General features: G+C 32.1%; 1 protein-coding gene across 2 annotated transcripts in view; it reads left to right on the top strand.

Moving 5' to 3' along the window:
* The window catches only part of LOC126883970 (phosphatidylinositol 4,5-bisphosphate 5-phosphatase A-like), a 236,386-nt gene extending 217,356 nt beyond the window's left edge, over positions 1-19,030 (top strand). Inside the window, exons 5-7 of one of the 2 annotated variants that reach the window (XM_050649739.1) lie at positions 1,781-1,934; positions 10,542-10,679; positions 16,008-19,030. In XM_050649739.1, coding sequence (XP_050505696.1) covers positions 1,781-1,934; positions 10,542-10,679; positions 16,008-16,256 — 541 coding nt within the window. In that variant the 3' untranslated portion in view covers positions 16,257-19,030. Of the gene's footprint in view, positions 1-1,780; positions 1,935-10,478; positions 10,680-16,007 lie in introns of both variants that reach the window. The other variant, XM_050649738.1, reaches the window with a different exon arrangement.
* Positions 19,031-21,612: the final 2,582 nt, after the last annotated feature.

Here is a 21,612-nt window from a genome sequence, read left to right as displayed (position 1 = left end):
AGTTCTGGATGGTCTAAAACCTAAAATACAACTATCTTATATTAAATTTTATTAATTTTATACGAGGTATGTCAAAAAAGATAAATTTAGATCAAAAGTGAAGTACCTTTATAGTTCAGAATATTTCAATTAAAAGGATGTAATTACATACTGAAACATAGTTTTTAATTCTAAATAACTTTTCATAATAACAATTTTCGATATTGTGAAAAATAAACGTATTTTACTCTTGAGCTAAATTCATATTTTTTGACATACCTCGTATAAAATTGATAAAATTTGACATAAGATGGCTGTATTTTAGGTTTTAGACCAGGCAGAACTTTTTATTAAGAATCACTTTTTTTCGTAAAATTAATAATAAGAGTTATCTGAATTGAAATAACTGAAAATAATGTTAGTTATCCAAAATTTTTCAAAATTTTTTTTTTCAATTAGAAGGATGTAATTGCATAATAGAATATAGTTTTTAATTCCAAACAACTTTTCATAATAGCAATTTTCAATATTGTGAAAAATAAAGCTACTTTACTTTGAGTGAAATTCAAACTTTTGACATACCTCGTAAAATATTAAAAAAATTTGATATTTGATGGTTAAATTTTAGGTTTTGGATCAAGCAGAGCTTTTTATGAAGAATAACTTTTTTTCGTAAAATTAATAATAAAAAAGTTTTCCATATGGATACAACTTACAGGGACATACTGTATAAAAAATTGCACTAAACAGAAACACACAAATTTTACTAACATAATAACATTTATCCTAGGGTGTGAGAATTTGAACAATCTATTTATATTGGATCATAAATGCTCTTTATAATTTATAAATAAAAAATAAGTGTAATTGGTTTATGCCAAAGCCATTTATAAATAAAAAAAACTTACATACATACCCCAAGAAAACAGTTACTGAACCTTAATATAAAGGTGCATTTAAATCAAATCCAACACAAACGAACGAACGAATTCGTTCTTTAAAATTATTGCATTTGTATCAAGCACGACCGAACGAATTCGATCGAGTTCGGACATGTTCCAGCTGATATCGGTAAATCAGTGAATCATCAAAGTAAATCGGTGTCATTGTCAATCGTGGACATTGAAGGCGAAAACTCTATCGAAACTTCAGGCTTTTGAGCTATGGTTGTACAGAAGGATCCTGAAGATACCATGGACAGACAAAGTCACCAATGAAGAAGTACTACGGAGGATGAACACAACCGCAGATTTAGTCAACATCGTGAAGGGCCGTAAGCTGCAGTACTTGGGGCATATAATGAGAAATCAAGGCAGATACGGGCTGCTCCAGTGCATTTTACAAGGTAAAATTGAAGGAAAAGGGCTCCAGGACGAAGAAGAATATCCTGGCTTGCTAACCTGAGAGCATGGTATAGAAAGACCTCAACACAACTATTCCGTATAGCAACTAACAGAGTCATCATAGCCAGAATGATCGCCAACGTTCGGAACGGACAGCCACCCTAAGAAGAAGAAATCGGTGTCAGCTGTATCCCACACTGCGGACGGATTATCGACGAAAGCGAACGTTCGCTACGATGTAAATTCTCCTACACCTACTTTGTAGAGAAGAATAACCAAGCGAACACCTACGAATTCGTCCCTTCGTTCGTTCGTTTGAGTTCTGTGTGACATCACATTTCATAATAACAAGGGCGAAACAATAGCGTTATATCGATACACAAGGATAATCGCAACTTGTCCATTCCTACAAAGTTTTTTTCAACTTTTACCATCTACGTTAAACTTATAATTTTTAGGAGACGTCCAGCTTGGTGCGACAGAATACTGTATAAAGTTAACTCCAACAACTATGAAAACGTAACACTGAAAGTAGATCAGCTTTCGTACAAGTCGCATCCAAACTATGTCCTTAGTGATCATAAACCAGTTACTGCTGAATTTTTTATAAAGGTAACATTTAAAATGTGTGCATGCTTAAATATTAACCAGCCAAGTTAACCCAGCAAGCAATGGAAACAGTTTTTCAAACTTAAAAATATACTGGTTGTGGCTTTTGTAAATTTTGTTGTTCAGCCGAAATAGAATTGTAGTTTTTGGACACTTATTATTATATGCTTGGACACTCCTTACTGCAATAATGCTAAACCGAATATTTTCAGGTAAATTCTATCCACTTTTCCAAATCCATAATTATTACTTCCCTTTAGTCATAATGTGGTTGTAGACAGCGCATATTCTATTTGTCTTACCTTTGATACAATTAAATATTTGATATCGTTAATTAACGTATGGTCCTAAAGTTTTGGGAAAAATTTCAAAAGCATATAACTCTGACCACAATAATCTTATATTTTTATTAAATTATTCAACAATTTAACTTAACTATTCTTATTATAAATCAAAATTCAAATGACAGACAAGGGACCATTATTTTCGATTTGCCTAATAATTCCCCTGACACGTTGCATCATCCTTTGGACGACCTCGGCGTCAATTTCTCTAATTTTTGTATATATGCGGCGTCTTAACTGTTCCTGATTTTGTGCTTCCCATCCGTTATTATAGACTTTCCGACTTATTATTGCCCAGAACTCTTCAATTGGACGAGCCTGAGGTAGGTTGGGGGGATTGTCTGCTTTCGGTACAAAGGTAATGTTGTTAGTTTCGTACCAGTCCCTTGTGATCCTCGCGTAATGACATGAAGCAAGATCTGGCCAAAAGACTATTTGATCATTTGCATGATGTGTGTTCACAAACTGAAGCAATTTAGAGAGACATCTTTGAATATAAATATTTGCGTTTAAGGCTTCGCCTCAAACAACACCAATGTAGGGCTGTGAGATAAAGCCATCCTCAGAAATTGCACACCATACCAAAATTTTGTCCTCAAATTTTTTCTTACTTTTGAATTTTATTTCATCAGGTACATTTTCGTAATCGTTCGTGTAAAACCCATCGTTACCCTTCATCTCAGAGTTGGACAAAGTAATAGCTATTTGTATAACAAGGGAGGAAAGTGCTACTTTTCCTCCCGAGAATGAAGTTTACTGCCCGACGCGTAGCGGAGGGCAGTAATCATTCAAGGGAGGAAAAGGCACTTTAATCCCATGTTATACATATGGTTTTTCCACCTTCCTCAAATTAATAACAAGTCATTTTTCATTTTTACTTTATTTATGTAACTAACTAACAAAATTTATTAAAACTAAAACTAACAAGTAGGTACAATATAACTGTCAACTGTCAAATATAAGTCAAATTATTAATGTAAACATTGTTAAATCAAAATAACAATTTACTGTTTTTTACCATTCTGCAAAAACAGGGTGTTTATAAATAAACGTTAAAATGTATAGATACTTACGTAATAGAAAATAGATATTGTACAGGGCGTCAATAAGTTATATTTCATGAATGAAATAACATGACGTCACTTTTACTTTTCCTCCCTAGGGAGGAAAAATATTTTCTTACTTTTCCTCCCTAGGGAGGAAAACTATTTTCCTCCCTAGGGAAAATAGGGAAAATAGTTTTCCTCCCTAGGGAAAATAGGGAAAATAGTTTTCCTCCCTAGGGAGGAAAAGTACAACTTTGCTCCCTACAATCAGGTCCGGAAAAGTATACTTTCGGTAGAGGTAGGTGGAAAAATATTTTTCATCGTCCATCACGATCAACTTGTTGACGAAATGCACTCACCTTAACGCGCGGCAACATCTCGGAATTCTCTCTAATTGATCCTCTGTGTATTTTGGAGCTTTCCTTCTTTTCCGGTAGATAATATTGTTACTCGATAGGGTCCTGCATACTGTAGTCTTTCCAACATGAAATCTTCTGGCCAGTTTTCGCTGTGAGACCCCAATTTTGTTCTTAGCTGCTTCAATCAGTCTTGCCTCTCTTATATGGTTCAAAATCCGCGGTCAGCCACTTTTACGCAAGTTAACACATGGTATCCCTTGTTCACATTCTCTGATTGTGCGATAAATTGTCGATTTGCTTATGTTTTGATCTCGATAAATATTAACAATATCTCGTTTCGACATTCGCCCAACCATATTATAAACACCTCGACAAATATCAATTTTATAAGACATTTTGCAGAGCACAAACCAAAATATTCTGCTTTGTTTATTAAATGTCAATAACTGATGACATTTCAATTCCATGGCCTTCTTTGTTAAATGCATTTTGCTTCTCAATCAGACCAGGTGAAATTTTTCCCAAAACTTTAGGACCATACGTTATACGGTTTTGGTGCAGTGCATGTATTTTTTTTTTGCCTATTGTACTGTAATCTTAAATTTTGATTTACTTACTTTATCTTTTTGACTTGAATTTCTTGGTTTAGCTTACCTATCTATACTTAATTTACTTTATTTCACGTTAAGAACTGAAAGTTTGGCTTATGCAGGTGTTACCAAAACACTCGGGCACGGGTTGCTACTGGACTGCCGCAATACGATCTATTCTAATCAGACGGCGTGGCATCGGTGTCCTTCTATCGCCCATAAGAAATACGTAGCCCTATCTACGCAACGTTCCGTTCTTAACATGAAGAGCTCTATAGTGACGTATGGAAGCGCCCTATTCTTCAATTTGTTGGAATTAATTCTTTTTATTACTAAGTACATACATACATTATAACACCTTTGAATACCGATCACATTGGTGATCGATGGATACATTAAGTATAATTATATATTTAGGCCTAATGTTAAATTTTAAGTGAGCTTCTTTTTCTTTTGTTTTATTTTATACTACGGAGTTTTTCAAAAAAAGTAAGTACTTAAAAAGAAGATTGTGCTGAAAATACTGAATTTTATCAAAATATACAACATTCTTCTGTCCAGCATAGATATTTTAACTTGACTGAATATAGTGAGAGGTATTTATATACAAAAGTTACAGAGTGTACCAAAGAGACATACTAAGATTAGATAGTTTGAAAAATTGTTTCTCTAAAAATAACATATTAGTCATACTTTAACATTAACTGGCACTAACAGTTGTTAAACTAATGCTTTATGTATGAGATTAACTTAACATGCTCTTGAAGTTGATGTGTTTTAAAAAAAATAATTATATACTTTAGAATCAGATGCTTTCACTTGCATCAATTGGCAGTTCATTACCAATGCAAATCTTTCCTATTGCAATGTAGTGCATCTAAAGAGTCCACCCTATTCGCATATAAATTACAATTTAAACCACGATTATAGGTTGGTTCGTACAGACAAATTTCCAACAGATTGACAATTCCACACTGCACAGGTGTGATTTTAATGCTCTGCGAACGGTATTTGACAAATGTCAATTGACAATATAAGATTATTTAACAAAATACAAGGTATTTTTTACGTATTATATTTTATAAAATGGACTAGGTCCAACAGTTTATGTACAGACCACGATTGAAGGCAATAATTTGTTCGAGAATAAAGATGCTAAATGTTTTTTTTTATTTTCTTTTTAATGAACTAATTATTCTATATTTCAAATTTTTATTGAGGTTAAATAGTTTTCATTTTTGTGCTTAATGCGACGATTTAATATTATTTCCAATTCTTCATCACTTGAAGAACTAAGTTCATTCTGCTGAAATATCTAAAAAAAATACAAGTTTAATATTTTACATTTACAGGCTTGTTAGTTTAAAAACTTATTTGAATAATCCACAAGAAAATTAAAGGGGTTTTATTATTTGAATATAAAAAGTTGTACTATTTATTTATTATGTTGAAAATTGATTTATGACAAGCACACGGTGTAAAGGTCCTTCAATACACCAAATAATAAGAATCAAAAAAGTTCACCTTTTCAGTTTGATTCACCTTTCAATTGGCACAACTGCACCTATCATTTATGACCTAGAACTGTACACATATTGAGTGTATTGGTTCCTTAAGTTTTTCACAGGTGGCAATAGTAATATTTTTTTTCTCTGATTCTGGCCTTGGTTTAGAACTAAAACCTTTAGCCACGTAATTGTATAACTTATCACTAAGTCAGGTGTAATTTGTAGTGTGTGTGTTGAGTAAGTGTCTTGTTACTTTGCAAAGTCGACGTCATTGTCTTTGCAAAGAGACGCTAATGCAATAGTAATGTATAATTTTAATAAAAAGCTATGTATCAAACAAGTTACCATGGTTAAGAGCGTAGGCGCAAATATTTTACGTCTATCTTAAAATTCTCACTGGTATGGATATGTAAACGTTATCATCATTAACTTAGATATGCCTTTTGAATGTTCTTGGATATCTGTCACGTGTATAATCGTTTAAATTATTAATTTAGTTAATTAATATGATAATTTTTTCACTATGTATTTAGTGATTATAATAAGTTATATACCATACAATACAAACTAATACTTAATCGAAAAATGAGGAAAAGTGAGAAAGTGATTTTTTTTAATAATAGATTGTTATATGGAACGCTTAGATAAATTTTGAATATCTTTAACAACAAAATACTGGGACCACAGAACATATCCTGCTGTATGTATTCTCTGCTTAGATTTTCCATAAATAATAAACAATAAATACCTTTTTATTAATTTCACGTCTTAAATTAATTAATTATCAAATACACCATCAATATTATTTAATACACAACTCAAAATATTCTTGAAGCCCTGTCAAATATTTAAAATTGTCGGCACATTATGTTCGACTGAGTGCGTTGTGTCACAAAGATAGCGAATGTTCGATTTTAAAAATCTCACCACGGACATGGTGTTCATTTTTTTCGAATCCTGAAAAAATCTAATAGGTATTTTTGAAAAATTTAAACGCAGAGTGAAAGATTAGATTATTACCGATGGCTGACAATCCCTTAGAATAAATAAAAAGTTTCTTTTGAATGAGATTTTTGAAATGAAAAATCACACTAAATTTTCTCTTTTTTTTCACCCGTGTAATTATTAAAATAAACATAATATAAGTTTTAATGGACTTTCGACCCTCGGTAATAACGTAATCTTTCATTCTGCGTTTAAATTTTTCAAAAATACTTATTAGTTTAACAACATTGTTATTGAACTTTTTAGAGGTACAGTGTAAGTTTCATATGATAGATAAGTCACATATCGCCTTCATTCACTAGGCGGCACAAAATTTTTGAGAATACCTCCTTCTTCCACTTAGGTCTTCAATTATTAGTCCATTTACTCACGGTTTTTGCTTGGAACCGCTTGGGTTGACGTACAATTTGGCACACACATAGCTAACATGTCAAAGAAAAAAGTGATTTGCTGAGGGTGAGTTTCACCCCTTCTCGGGGGGAAAACCTACGTTCGAATAAATCCGGAATTGGATATACTGACTAATTCTACGCAACTTTTGTTCTATAGAGTTTTTCACTACATTAATACTTTTCGAGATATTTGCGAGTGAATATGTTCATGTTCACTTCAAAAGATAGTGTGAAAACACCTAAACCACAGGCCAATCGGAAATACCACGAAAGCTACTTACAGTGTGGTATTCTAGTGAAGTCTGGCACAGAAAGTAGTGACAATCCTATTCCTCAATGTGTTGCTTGTTTTGAAACGCTTTAGAACCAAAGCATGAAGCCTTATAATATGCTGATGCGTCACCAACTCACAAATCACTCTGATGTGGTTGGTAAAATGATCGAATTTTTTTAAAGAGTTTAACTTTTTTAACCAATGAAATGAATGCATGACTAGCTTTGTAAATATGATACTAATTAAAGGCATCCTACCTTGCTAGATGTAGAATTGCAAAGGATATAAAGACTCATGCAATTGGTGAGACCCTTTTACTACCGGCCGCTGTATAAATTGCCCAAACCGTGTTAGGAGAAAAGGCAGCCAAAGAAATTTAAAAAATACCACTGTCAAACACAGTGAAAAGGCGAACTACTGATATGTCTTCCAATATTGCTTCCAAAATTTCAAGAATGCTCATCATATTTTGCACTTCAAGCTGACGAAAGCTCCGATATAACAAACAGCAAAGCTACTCGCATTTGTACGATTTGATTTTAATAAAGAAGTTATAGAAGAGTTTTTGTTCTACAAATCACTTGAATCAAACACTACAGAGGAACTCAGAAATAATAACATATTAGCTATATGTATTTCTAAAAAATTAGCCCCCCCCCCCCCAATGTTGGGTAATCTTGGTGGTACGCCAAAATCTTCAAAATATTTCAGGTGGTACGCAGTTGCTACTAGAAAGTTGGGAACTCCTGGTATAGAGCCAGCTACAGGAATTTAATTTCCTCGTGAATTTTATGGTTTCGCTCGGTCTGGAAGGATGAATAAGTCTGCCGATAAAAGATAACGCACTATGATTCGCATAAGAGCGATATCCAATGTTTTGATTGACTTTTAATCCACGCAGACTGATCAACAGTTCGATGAAAACTTTAACTTGGTGACTGCCCATATTTTAAAACATAACACCCGGCACATCTGAATGTAAATATCGATGAGAACCTTAAACCTTTATATTCGTATCATACATCTCAGTCATTGATAATTTTGCAGTTAATAATTGCCCATATTTTAAAACATAACACCCGACACATCTGAATGTAAATATCGATGAGAACCTTAAACCTTTATATTCGTATCATACATCTCAGTCATTGATAATTTTGCAGTTAATAACTACTCCTGGTAGAGTACTTTTATTTTCATTTTTATTGTCTGCTTTTATTACATATTATTTTTACACAGTTTCACCGAAATACGAGGCGACTATACCTGTTGTTTGTAGAGTTACATATGTAATAAGCTGCCAATTGCAAGTAACTAAACAACAGTTGATTATATGTTACATGTATATCGTCTTATCTATCATTACTCTAAATTTATATGTTTTCCTCTCTATTTTCCTCTCCATCTACTATCCTTTAGTATTTTGTACCAGTAAAGTAAATCCAACACCATCAGTTTTTACTACTCTTTTATTTATAAAACAACTCAAGACACGTGCATAGAACTCAGCTAACTTGTGAATTTCGAATTGTATTGTTATATTTAGTCATTATGTTATGTCAAATCCAAAGTAATTTTGGAAAGTGTAACAGATTATTTATTTTGTTTAGCATAAATTGACGAAAACTTCGTAATGAAGTCGACGGGGTTTATCGACCACCTGACTTGAAACTGTCTCACTGCTGCCGATTAAAATGAGTGTGTACCCTGTTTACATTTTTCTATGTCGCACTTGGGGAACAATTTTAGATTGCATTGAAAATGAAATACATACCTATGGAAAAATAATGAATTCAGAGAAAAAATCGGGAAATGATTTCTATTTTCGATCCCAATTGGCTAGTTCCAACTTACAGCTCCCCCTTCCCCATCCGTCTACACAGTACTCTATACACGGCGATGTCGTTTAATTATCGATTGATTATCTTGGTATCGATATATTCTTTCGATAGTATCGATATTGATTCGAATGGAGTATCGCAAACTGTAGTGCAATGTAAGTGTAACACTGTAACCTATTGGGTATCGGCTGTTGACTATAAAAAACGAACACCGGCTTTTGGAATACCCGCTATTTTTGAGCGGTTGTAACCACCAGGTTAAAGAAGTAATTTAAAAAAATCCGGTATAAGCGAAAACCGGTGTTTTGTCGACAACCGCCATCCTTAATGCCGCTTAGAGGATAGTAGTGTCACTTAATATTTGTAAATATGTAGATAATAATATATGTACATATTTATTCAAATACTTCTTTCCCGTTGTAAATAATAGTAATCTTTCTACGTTGTTCCAAATAAATTCATCCATAGATAAGGATAACTTATAAACTTGTTATCATCATGACTATTGGTTGGCGGTCATCATGACTAGTTGTATTGTGTTTACTGTTGCTCTTAAAACCTTGTTAGACGAGCAATTAAGCCACTCCCTGAGATTGAGCAGCTCTGACATTCGTCGCCTTCCAACACTACGCTTTCCTACACTATGCTTTCCTAAAATCTTTCACTGTATGATATTTTGCAAAAGCTGGTATTTTGTTCCTCTCATCACGTGGTCAAGGTACTGAAGTTTTCGTTTTCGATTCCTTTATTTCATTATTTAGTTGTTTCTTTTAAAAACCTTCGAAAGACTTCTTCATTCGTGACTCTGTCCACATAAGATATTCCTAGAATTCGTCTGTAAAGCCACGTCTCGAAAACTTCCACTTTTCCTTATCATCAATTTAGTCAGAGTGACTGTCTCTGTACCGTATAGGAAGATAATAATGTAACATCTAAGCATGCGCATTTTATGTTGACATTGTAAGTTCGAATACTGCTTGATCTTTAAAAACACAGTCTGCATAAAAGTGTCTGAAGCTGCATAGCGTCCATTCATTATTAAAAATAAAATGTTTCAAATTTTCTGCATATTATTGGTTTTTAACTAACGTAACTCTTGTAGCTTTCTTTTAATATGTACTAAATAAAGGTGAGCAGCGATTTTCACAAAAATATTTGAATTTACTGTATGACTATTATGTTATTTAGATACCCATGCCATATTTACCACCTCCAAGGGTTCAAAGAGATTCAAAACCATCTGTTGACCAGGTATTTTCAGATTATGCTGAGTCTGTGATTGAATTTGACAAGGTTATTAGTTGGGACGTAGAAGGAGAAAATAAAGCATACTACAAACTCACCAAGGACATTAAGGAAAGTGACGAAGATTGGATTGGACTTTTTAAGGTTTGTTTTAGTTTTTATCACCTTTTTCGTAAGTAGGCTAATAGCCCAGTAAATGAACGTTTTGGAGTGTAATTTTCAGGGGCAACTCCGAATTGCATGAAAATTTTGATTTAGGTTCTACTTACCCTCCACTTCAAAGTTGAATTTGTGTCGTTGGTTGCTTTGACTTGGGGGGAGACAATCACCCTTCCCGGGGGTGAAAAAACATACATTCAAGATAAGCCCCGAAATGGATAAATTGACTGATTCTAAGCAACTTTCGTTCTATCGAGTTTTTTATGCAAGTCAATACTTTTCGAGTTATTTGCGATTGAAAATGTTTCTTTTTCGACAAAAAAACTACGTTTTGAGACGGTTTTTCGCAAATAACTCAAAAAGTAAATACTTTACCGAAAAAAAATATTCTTATAAAGTATTTGAAAAAAGTTTTATTTTTAAGTTTTACAAAAGTTTCTAGCATCAAAATAAACGAGTTACACTGAAAAAAACAGTTGGCTCATTTTTTTGGTAACAAAAATCTTGAAAATCTCCCTCTATTTAGCCCCCTTAATTAAAATTAATCGTTACCGCTTTACCATTTACTTTAAATGTATATGTATTGTTTATATGATCTGTAAGTTTGACCGGTTTGAAGTGCTTATTTTTGAAAAAATTTAGTTTTATAGTAAAAATTGTTTTCTTAAATTTTGGAAAAATGTGCTTTTTTCAATTAACTATTTAGATGAGAAATGAGCCACAATTAAATTGAAAAAAAATACTTTTTATTAACGTTTCGATGCCCAAATTCGGTGTCGTTGTCAAAATACAAAATGCTACTAAATTAAACAAAAATGTTGTTGCTTAGTAAAAAATTCTTCTAATTTATTTAATCTGACTCATTTATATCGGCAATTCAGACATATATTATACATTTTAAAGTAGAAGACTTTAAAATGATATTGCCAATATTTATGAGTTGCGTTCCTGGGATGACTTTACTGAAAGATAGTTCATTCGATTACATGAAATCAACCCCAACTCAAGAATATCCGCCACAAAAAAATCATAACATGTGATCTGTCTTTAAAAAGACAACCAAATGCAACGGTGACAGTAAAATTCTTGCTTTAGAGATTCCATAGTAAATCACGAGGGAAAACGAGGAAAAAGCCTCGTGATACTATCCCGACATCGTAAGTGTTTGGTCTTACATTTAGTTTACTCTCAAAACTAATACCAAATTCTGACTTAAATATATAATATATACGTTGTCTAAATTATAAATAATATTAATAATACATAGATATATAAGTAATACTAAAATATAAAATATGTACCAACTCGATATGTTATGGACTTACTAATCCTGGTATTTTCTTTCTATTCACTTCCTTTTTCAGTATTGGTAATCACATCCTACTGCATAATTAGAGCCGCTTCTTTGATTTTTCTCTTTTTACTATCAGTTACTTTCAGGACAATCTCTCCACTGAGCTCTATGTTCGTTAACCCATGCGTGTTGACATATTTGAGACAAAAAAAAACTTAAAAAAAAAGTATTAGTGACACGAAAAATCTTAAGTAAAAAAATCAGTGGCGTAGCTAGCCCCACGGGGGCCCCATATCAAAATTTGTCGCCGGGCTCTTTTTCACCCGCGACAAAAGAAGCAAAAACGCTTGTATAGAATAGAATAGAAATATGTTTTATTGTCACTGAAAATTTTACAATCTTATGGACAAAGCTTACAAAAAGTCAGAAAAAAACAATAACAAATACAGTTTACTGAAATTACATAAATCGTCAATACTAGTAGATACAAAATAAAAGATAATGAAATAAAACAAAACAATTTATTGCAAAATTTAACTAAATTGCAAATTACATAATACAACCTTAGGAACTAATAAGTTCTGCGTATAACACCCAAATATAGATAATAATAATAAACTCTAATAAACCAAAGTCGAAAAATAGATTTGAATTGTCGAGACTCATTGTTTGAAAACAGATTCAGTTTTTTCAATGCAAGGATGAATGGACATTGAAAAGGAGCTTAAACAAAGAAAAAAACTCTGTGCTTATGGTATAAAGGCGAGCGGCCGGCAAATACACTTCTCCAAGAAATTAACGTACCACCTTAAAAGTAGGTCATTTTTGAGGTCTCGAATTTCATAACACCTGTTGTCCGATTTAAGTGATTTTTTAAATATGTTATAACCTTATTCTTTAACAATATCGCTGTAATAATATTGTTGCTAGACAGGTAAATTATCATTGTATACCGGGTGTACCAATCAAACTTTGATTTTTTCTCAAAGTTCACGTCACCCTGTGGAATATTTTAGCATTTATAAAATACTGAAATTACAACCCAACTACATAATATTATATAGCCTTATGTTTTCTTAACATTCTGTTTGTTGATTCATTCGCTTATGTTGAATAATAAAAACGTTAGGTACTTTAACAACTAGTCTTGTTTTTCGTCAATATACAGGGTGTTTTTAAATAAGTATGGCAAACTCTAAGAAGTAATTCTGCATGCAAAAAATAATGACAGTTTGCCTTATAAACGTATGTCCGCAAATTCTTCGTTTCCGAGATAGGGGGGTGTTAAAATTTTTCTTACAAACTGACGATTTATTTATTACCCTAAAACTGGTTAAAATATGCAAATGAATTTTGGTGGGTTTTAAGAGGTAGTTATTGCGCATTTTTGTTATACAATTAGGAATTTAATGTTCACCATTTGCGCGCATACGGGTAATATGATCGGTATGTGCGCCGATGGTGAACATAAAATTCTTAATTGTATGTTAAAAAATGCACAATAGCTACCTCTTAAAGCCCACCACTTTCATTAATTTGCACATATCAACGGGTTTTAGAGCAATACATAAATCGTCAGTTTGTAAGAAAAATATCAACACCCCCTTTCTCGGAAACGAAGCATTTGCAGACATACGTTTATGAAGCAAACTCATTATTTTTCATGCAGAATTAACCCTTTAAGTTTGCCATACTTATTTAAAAAACACCCTGTATTGATGAAAAATAAGACTAGTTGTTAAAGTATTACCTAACTTTTTTATTATCCTACATAAGCGAATGAATAAAATAATAGAATATTAAGAAAACATCAGCCTGTAGTTGGGTTTTAATTTCAGTATTTTATAAATGCTATAATATTCCACAGAGTGACGCAAACTTTGAGAAAAAAATCCAGTTTTTTTGGTGTACAGCCGGTATACAATAACAATTTACCTGTCTAGCAACAATATTATTACAGCGATATTGTTCAAGAATACGGCTATAACATATTAAAAAAATCAATTAAATCGGTTAACAGGTTTACGAAATATGAGACATTAAAAATGACCAATGTTTAAGGTGGTCCGTGAATTTCTTGGAGAAGTGTAGATATACATAAATACAATTATAGATCAAGAATAGAATACACGAAAATATATCCAAACAATACATACTGTTCCAAATATTCAAAGATAAGGCGATTACAAAAATTACAATTTGGCATTATACATTATACAATAGCTCACACACAGCCAATGGAATTGACAATAAAAGGTAGCTTGAAAACAAAAACCTCTGTTCTTATGGGGCAGAGAATAAAAAATAGATAAATATGATTTATATGCCGCACCGGGGCCCCTGAATGTCGGGGGCCCCGTATAATTGATACGGCTGATACGGCGGTAGCTACGAAAAAAATGTAGGTTTTGCTGTTATAAATATGCTAGTTTCATTTTGTTTTTATGTAAGACAAAAATTGGTTAAGATATGGCTGTTCAAAATTTGCAGTTTGCATACACTCGTGATTAGCGATTCGTTTAAGCCCACTCAACTATAACTCTTTCAAAAATAAGCACTTTAAACCGGTGGAACTGACAGATCATATAAAAGATAGATAAGTAAAGTAAATTGTTTGTAAAGCGGTAAAGATTAATTTCATTTGTGGAGCTAAACACGGGGAGATTTTCATGATTTTTTTTTTACCAAAAAAAAGGGGCCAACTTTATTTTGAGCGTAACTCGCTTATTTTTAATGCTAGAAATTTTTGTAAACAATTAAAATAGAGCTTTTTTTAAACACTTTTAAAAATTGAAATGGGGTTTTTCCCGATAATTGCTTAATTTTTCGGTGATTTCAAGTTGAAATATTCAGGTGATAAATAGCAATGAATAAGAACGTATTTTTCATGACCTACAACTTTGCTTTTATTCGGTTTATAGACTTTACTGATACACCACTTTTTTCATTTTTTTATAAGCTACACTTTTGCTAATAATATTTTTTTCGATAAAATATTTACTTTTTGAGTTATTTGCGAAAAACCGTCTGAAAATGTAGTTTTTTTGTCGAAAAATAAACATTTTCAATCGCACTCGCAAATAACTCGAAAAGTATTGACTTAAATAAAAAAACTCTATAGAACGAAAGTTGCTTAGAATCAGTCAATTTATCCATTTCCGGGCTTATCTTGAATGTATGTTTTTTCACCAACGGGAAGGGTGATTGTCACCCCCCAAGTCAAAGCAACCAACGACACAAATTCAACTTTGAAGTGGAGGGTAAGTAGAACCGAAATCCAAATTTTTATGCAATTCGCAGTTGCCCCTGAAAATTACACGTTATCCCCGTATTTCCCGTTCATTTACTGGGCTATAAAAGAAGTATTGAAGTATGTTTTTATGAGGTTTTTATGAAGTATGTTTTTATAATTCTACAAAAAGTGATTTTTTAGATATTTATTTTATTGTCTGATAGTAGTTATCCAATAGCAATTTTTAGTTATATTGTAAACGTTAGGTAGCGAACTTTCTTTATACTTTTATAACAGGTCATTATTTTTGTTTATTTTGACATTTTTAGATGTTCTTTTAAGTTTTTCTTGTAAAAATAATCCAGTGACAATAACATAAGTAATATGGCAACAGCTGAAATTTCTGCAGATAGGCCAATACTAGGCCTTTCTCGGAAAAAATATCCGGTTTTGTCATTTTGTTACTAATTTGTTTGATTGAATAATTCAGAGCTAAAACGGCATCCTTCTATTTAATATTTTCCAGAGAAAACTACATTTCTAAAGAACAAAAAAAAAGCGAGGTTAAAAAAAATTTATCCAAAATAATTATTAAAATATTTATAAAATTATTCTTAGAGAACGTCTAAGCTGTTCTTGTTTCTTGTTCACCACAATTGTGGTGACGTAAAATTCTAAATAGAAATAATGTATACTGACTATTTTTGTTAAGAGGTATCATACATATATAAAACTGTTTTTCCCTTGGACGAAATTATCCAATAATTAAGCTTTTGTAATTATTTAGGAGGATTTCTGTGCCTTAGATGACTACGTAACCTACGAATACGTTAGCAAATGCGCAACTCCAACTGACGAGAGCAGCAGTAGCAGTAGATCCCATGAAACCAAAAAATACGAAGTGACATTCCCGGATCTACCGAACAAGTTTAAAGGCAACTATTGCTTAGTATACTTTAGCCAAACTGAAGATAAAGTAACCAGTGTTCTGGGCGTTAGCAATATATTCCCAATCGTTAAAGCAGACAGCGATTAATTAAGCTTTATACTTAATGTAGATTTGAGCTGCTAGAGAAAGTGATATTTATATAGATTACTAGGTCGACTTTATTGTATCAACATGAATAACACTTGGACTTACGACAAGAAAAAATAGTGTCGTTTTTCCATTAGTTGTAGTCTATATGCTATTTATTTATGCAAGTAAACAGATTTAACATCAATATTTTAATTTTTAACATTCTGGCAATATTTCCAGTAACTCATTATTTTTCACTAACAGGACAAAATTATGTAAAAAGAATGTTACCAACTGTCTCAGAATACTTGTTGCCAACGGTCTATCAACCAGAGATGACAGCATTGACGAAAATGTGATATGTTTGACCGTTCAAGTAAAATTCAATTTGCATATCCGGATTATTCTTGATGTTCTGACATCCTGCACATATAAACCTCAATCAGATTTAAATGATACTGCATGTGGCATTAAAGAAACTACTTTTTAAAACCAACTCATATTTTTGTCTTAATATTTGGACACATTTTTATCCATTTATATCAATTAACTTTTATATCGAATATTGAGAATATTATTCACTTTTATTCTTATCATTGCGGATTCTGTGGTATACGGTACATAATAGATAAAACAAAAAAAAAAACGATGTTTTAATGTATATCTTAACTTTCGCTTTGAGTTACATATTTTTTTATAGAAAACTCCAAATCGGTCTACCACTTGAATATTTTTCAATTTTCTAGCTTGTTTAGCAAAGGTCTAATGTTTAGCAGAAGTTCAGATTAAATGGACACTGGTTAAAGTCACATCGGTTTGGAGATATTCTTTCTTTAAGTATACCGTGCCCAAATTTTAGGCGTGGGTAGCTTCTATGACAATTTACCGATATCTCGATGTTGCGCGGCATATTATATTCATCTGCTGATAATCCAGTCCGTTGGCGAAGGTTTCGGAGCCATAAATATTTCTTCCTACCAATTCCTCTTTTTCCGTCGATTTTTCCGTTGAGTATTACCTGCATATGCAGTATCCTGTATCTGCTACCTCTCATTATTTGCCTCAGATACAGTTGAGTCCGCGAATCTTTACCCGTGCCTTATCATTTAAAGCATACGAAGATGATAAGTCGGAAATTAAAATTTACTAAACGCAACAGCAAGTGACAGTAAGCGACTTGCTGTTGCATTTAGTAAATTTCAATTTCCGACTTATCATCGACTTATTTCGTATGCTTTAAATGATGAAGCACGAGTAAAGATTCGCGGACTCAACTGTATTCAAGGTTTCTCTTTTTTATCATCTTTATTAAGTCACGTTCGCCTTGACCTACTCTGTTTAAGACTTATCTGTTTGAAATGCGATGAACCCATGATATTCTGAGCATTCTACGATACGACCACATCTCGAAGGCTTATAATTTGTTCATTATGTTAACCTTCATGATCCAAGTTTCACATCCATATAGTAATACATGATACACATAACATTTTAGGAACTCGATTCTTAGTTGTAAGTTCAGCTGAGAATTGGTCAGAATAGATCCAAGTTTCATAGATGTTTCTCTTTCAATTTCTATACGAGTTTTAATTTCTTCATCTGGATTTAGTGTTTCGTTTATTCCACATCCTAGGTATTTAAAATGGTTAACTCTTGTTATCGGTTCATTACTGACAATTAGTTGCATCGACGTCTTGTTTCTTAACCACAATTTGGTTTGGAGTGACTTGGAGGTATTACCCATGGTATGGAGCAAAATCATCCATACGTGATTTGATTACGATAATCACGATATCTCGTTGATAAATAACCATAAATAACTTTAAGGACTTTGGAAACACGTTATGAATAAAAGATATGTAGCTCTACGACATTGTGCTGGCTGAGAATACACGTACAAGTATTCATCAATGATATTAAAAATAAAGATTATTTTGTAACAATTGCAAAATAATTATTTTACAAATAAAAAAAGTTGGCTAGGAATCGGTTAAATGTCGAAACAAATTGGACAAACTTCTGTCATAGTATGAACGTCTTTTACCGAATAGAGCATATTTAAACTTCCATCCAGTGTACCAGTCTTTTTACACTTTGATTGCATAATACTTGGTACAAGTCGATTTTTTCAGGGACTACATACTTCACGGCATTATTTGTCATACTTATCCGATGAAGACCGTTATTTTTTAAGGCCTCATAAGATTCTGGTGTGAGATTGGTATAATAAAAAGTAATTTTCGTTATAAATTAAGTAGTAAAAAGTACAATCTCAGTAGTTCGATATTTTATTGTTCATAATCTAAACCGATATAGCAGTAACTTAAAGGTCATTAAATTATGTAATGACTAAATGGGTATATTCAAATTGATACAATAAATTTTGATTCAATTTATAATATAACTTTTGTTTTGTACCGTATTACAAGGGGTGGCAATAGAATAATGAGACTAAGGGCGTAAAAGGTTTTATTTAAAATTGTTATGCTCTTATAAAAATATAATACGTTGTTACTTTTTTAAACGATGGAAACCGTTAGCGATTTTCTGCTTGTCGGTTGTGGTTTTTTTCTCCCGTTGATTTTAATACAGATGTAACTTCAGGCAATATATACTGATAACATAGAGTCAACTAACACTTTTGTTTAATTACAAAGTTTGGACTTTGATTTGTTCGTTAGATCCTCGAAGCTAGGAATAAATAATAAATTTATAAATCAAAACAATTAATTTTATTCACGTCGCACAGTGGTTCCACATGCTGAAAACGTGGTCATTAGGTAAAATAAAAAGTCCATATTTAGGAATTTTCATGTTTAGTTGTTATACTATCGTAGAGTCGTAATACACAGGTGTACTTCGTCTAATTTACTTACCGTTGCACGTCATCCGCGTCATAGACTGTGACGTCACATGATACCAACACGAAATATTTAGGCGGTAGTTGTGTTCTTTTTTAGAATCATTTTGCCGAGTACACTGGAATCACAGCCACAAGACATATTTTATTATATACGCGTAGAAATAATATTTGAAGATTTGTATTAATGTTAACCTAAAAAAATACACAATAATATGTTTCGTTTAATTTGTATACATGGATTATAAAGCGTTTTTATGAAGCACATTTGTTCGGAACACACTGAAACTGTAATCGAACGAAGGTGACATTCTAGAATAAATTGGTAACATTTATTTGACAGTTGCGGTGATGACACTTCATATTTGTTTATATTCTTTACTATAAGTATTTGTTTTATTATATTTACTGTTTTTATTATTTACTTTAACGTAAGATTACCTATAACTTAATTCTTGTTCTCTATTTCTTAAAAGTTATTTATTTACATTGAATATTAATTTGTTTTGTTGTATTATCCACGTTTACAATAATTATATGATCTATTTGATTTAAAATGGATTCGGGATTTTTTTATACTTTGACAACTATGTCAACTTAGATCTCTGGCGTAGATAATGACGTGCAACGGTAAGTAAATTAGACGGGTTGTATAAGGATCAGACTGGATCTATTCTTATTTTTAGCTCAGGGAAAAGTGCGCCATGTACGACGTTATTTTGGTCGGAAGTGAAAGTAAAAAAAAACGCCTACATTGAAAACACTGTTGAAAACATTTTGTAGTTCATCAATGTTATCGCTGTAAAGCGGATTTTTCTTGTTCAAGTATGTATTAACGACCTTAACGTAAGATAAAGTAAGTTGACTAAAGATTTGATAACAATAAATGCATAAAATTTGTTAATGAATAAACAATAAAAATATACTTGAAAAAATCACAATTTCGTAAAAATACATTCAGAGTACATAATTCTGCAATTAATGTTTATTAATCTCAAAATGTACAATAAGAAGATACAGAATCACATTGGTTTAGCTGCCTTTGCATTGCTGGCAGTTGCTTGAACACAAAAGTGTGAAATGACGTATATTACATGGTTTTAGCGATTGTTGCGTATGTATAGGCGGTTGTATATAAGTAATAGGTTCTGGGTATTATACTTCAAAAAGAAAATGTATTGGTAGTCAAAAATTTCAAAAGTCCCGTATAATATAATATATCAAAAAAATATACGTTTAAAATAAAGTTTTCGAATTCTTTCGGCCATATTGGATCCGCCATTTTGTTTAAAAAATAAGAATGTTAGATTTTCAATAATCAGCGACCTTAAACTACCAAATTTGACAAAAAAAAATGTGTTTTGATTGATATTTTCAATTTTTTTCCACCATGTTGTTTCCGCCATTTTGTTTTTCAAAAAAAATTATGTGAGATTCGTAATCAGCGATGCCAATACCCCTTAAGTACGAAAGTAATTCCGAAGTGTCTGAACAATATACGCTTTCAAAGATTCATAACCACGTTTTCGGCAATTAGAACCACAGTGCGTCGTAACGTAAAGTATTGTATATTGACTCTGCATCAGTCTGCAAATCTACATCCGTTAAAGCTTGCCTACAGTAACAAGTGATGTGATAATTAAATTCTTGTCTTTAAAAGACTTCAACCTAAATTAATAAAGATTTTATGGACATATTCTAACTTTAAAGGTAAAAGGGATTTTATCTAAACGAAATTTATTATTTGAGAAAGATTTTTCTCAGGTAAAACTGAGTTGGAGTATACTCTCGAATTGCACGCTAGCAAATTCCTCGATAAACTATACCGAGCTACTCAAAAAAGTTTCTAAAAAAATTTAAGTACACAGTAAATAAAAATATGTAGGCAGTAAAAAATACTACAACTACGTACGCAGATGATTGCCAAACGAATAAAAAAGGTCCGTGCTACATAGGGATCAGTTGTACGACTTTAACACTTTGTTCGGCAAGAACATCAGTTACATTATTTTGTAGCCACACCTCGTAATTATTAGGAAAAATTGTACTACGTTGACAACCTTTAAATGTATAGGGTGTTTTTATTCGGTGTTGACTCTTAGCTACTTTAAATATACAGGGTGTTTCATTAATAATTGTCCATATAGTAACTGGAGAAACCTTAGCATAAAATACGAAGATTTAACCTAAAACACTTAAATAAAATGTGGTTCCTTACTGAGTTACAGGGTGTTTTATCTAAAAATTTAAAAACTATTTTTGCTCAGCATTTTTAAACTATTCGACGTATCCTTTTCATACTTGTCAGGAAGTATAGGTACTGTAAAAACTACCAAATTACGTTCAACAAACGTTTCTGGCTATTACCAGAGGCGTACAACGGGAGAAAGTGAATGGTTGACCCTTTCCAAATTCTACGCCACTGGAGAAATTGCTATTTTAGTTCAATTTTTGGATTCTCCAATACTTTCTATGAAAATAATATACTCTTCATTCGTAAAGATAAAATCATTT

The sequence above is a fragment of the Diabrotica virgifera genome, chromosome 4 (genome assembly GCF_917563875.1).
Source record: "Diabrotica virgifera virgifera chromosome 4, PGI_DIABVI_V3a".
NCBI classification, from domain to species: domain Eukaryota; kingdom Metazoa; phylum Arthropoda; class Insecta; order Coleoptera; family Chrysomelidae; genus Diabrotica; species Diabrotica virgifera.
The sequence above is the reverse complement of the archived record's forward strand: the minus strand, read 5'-3'. Positions and strand labels throughout refer to the sequence as shown.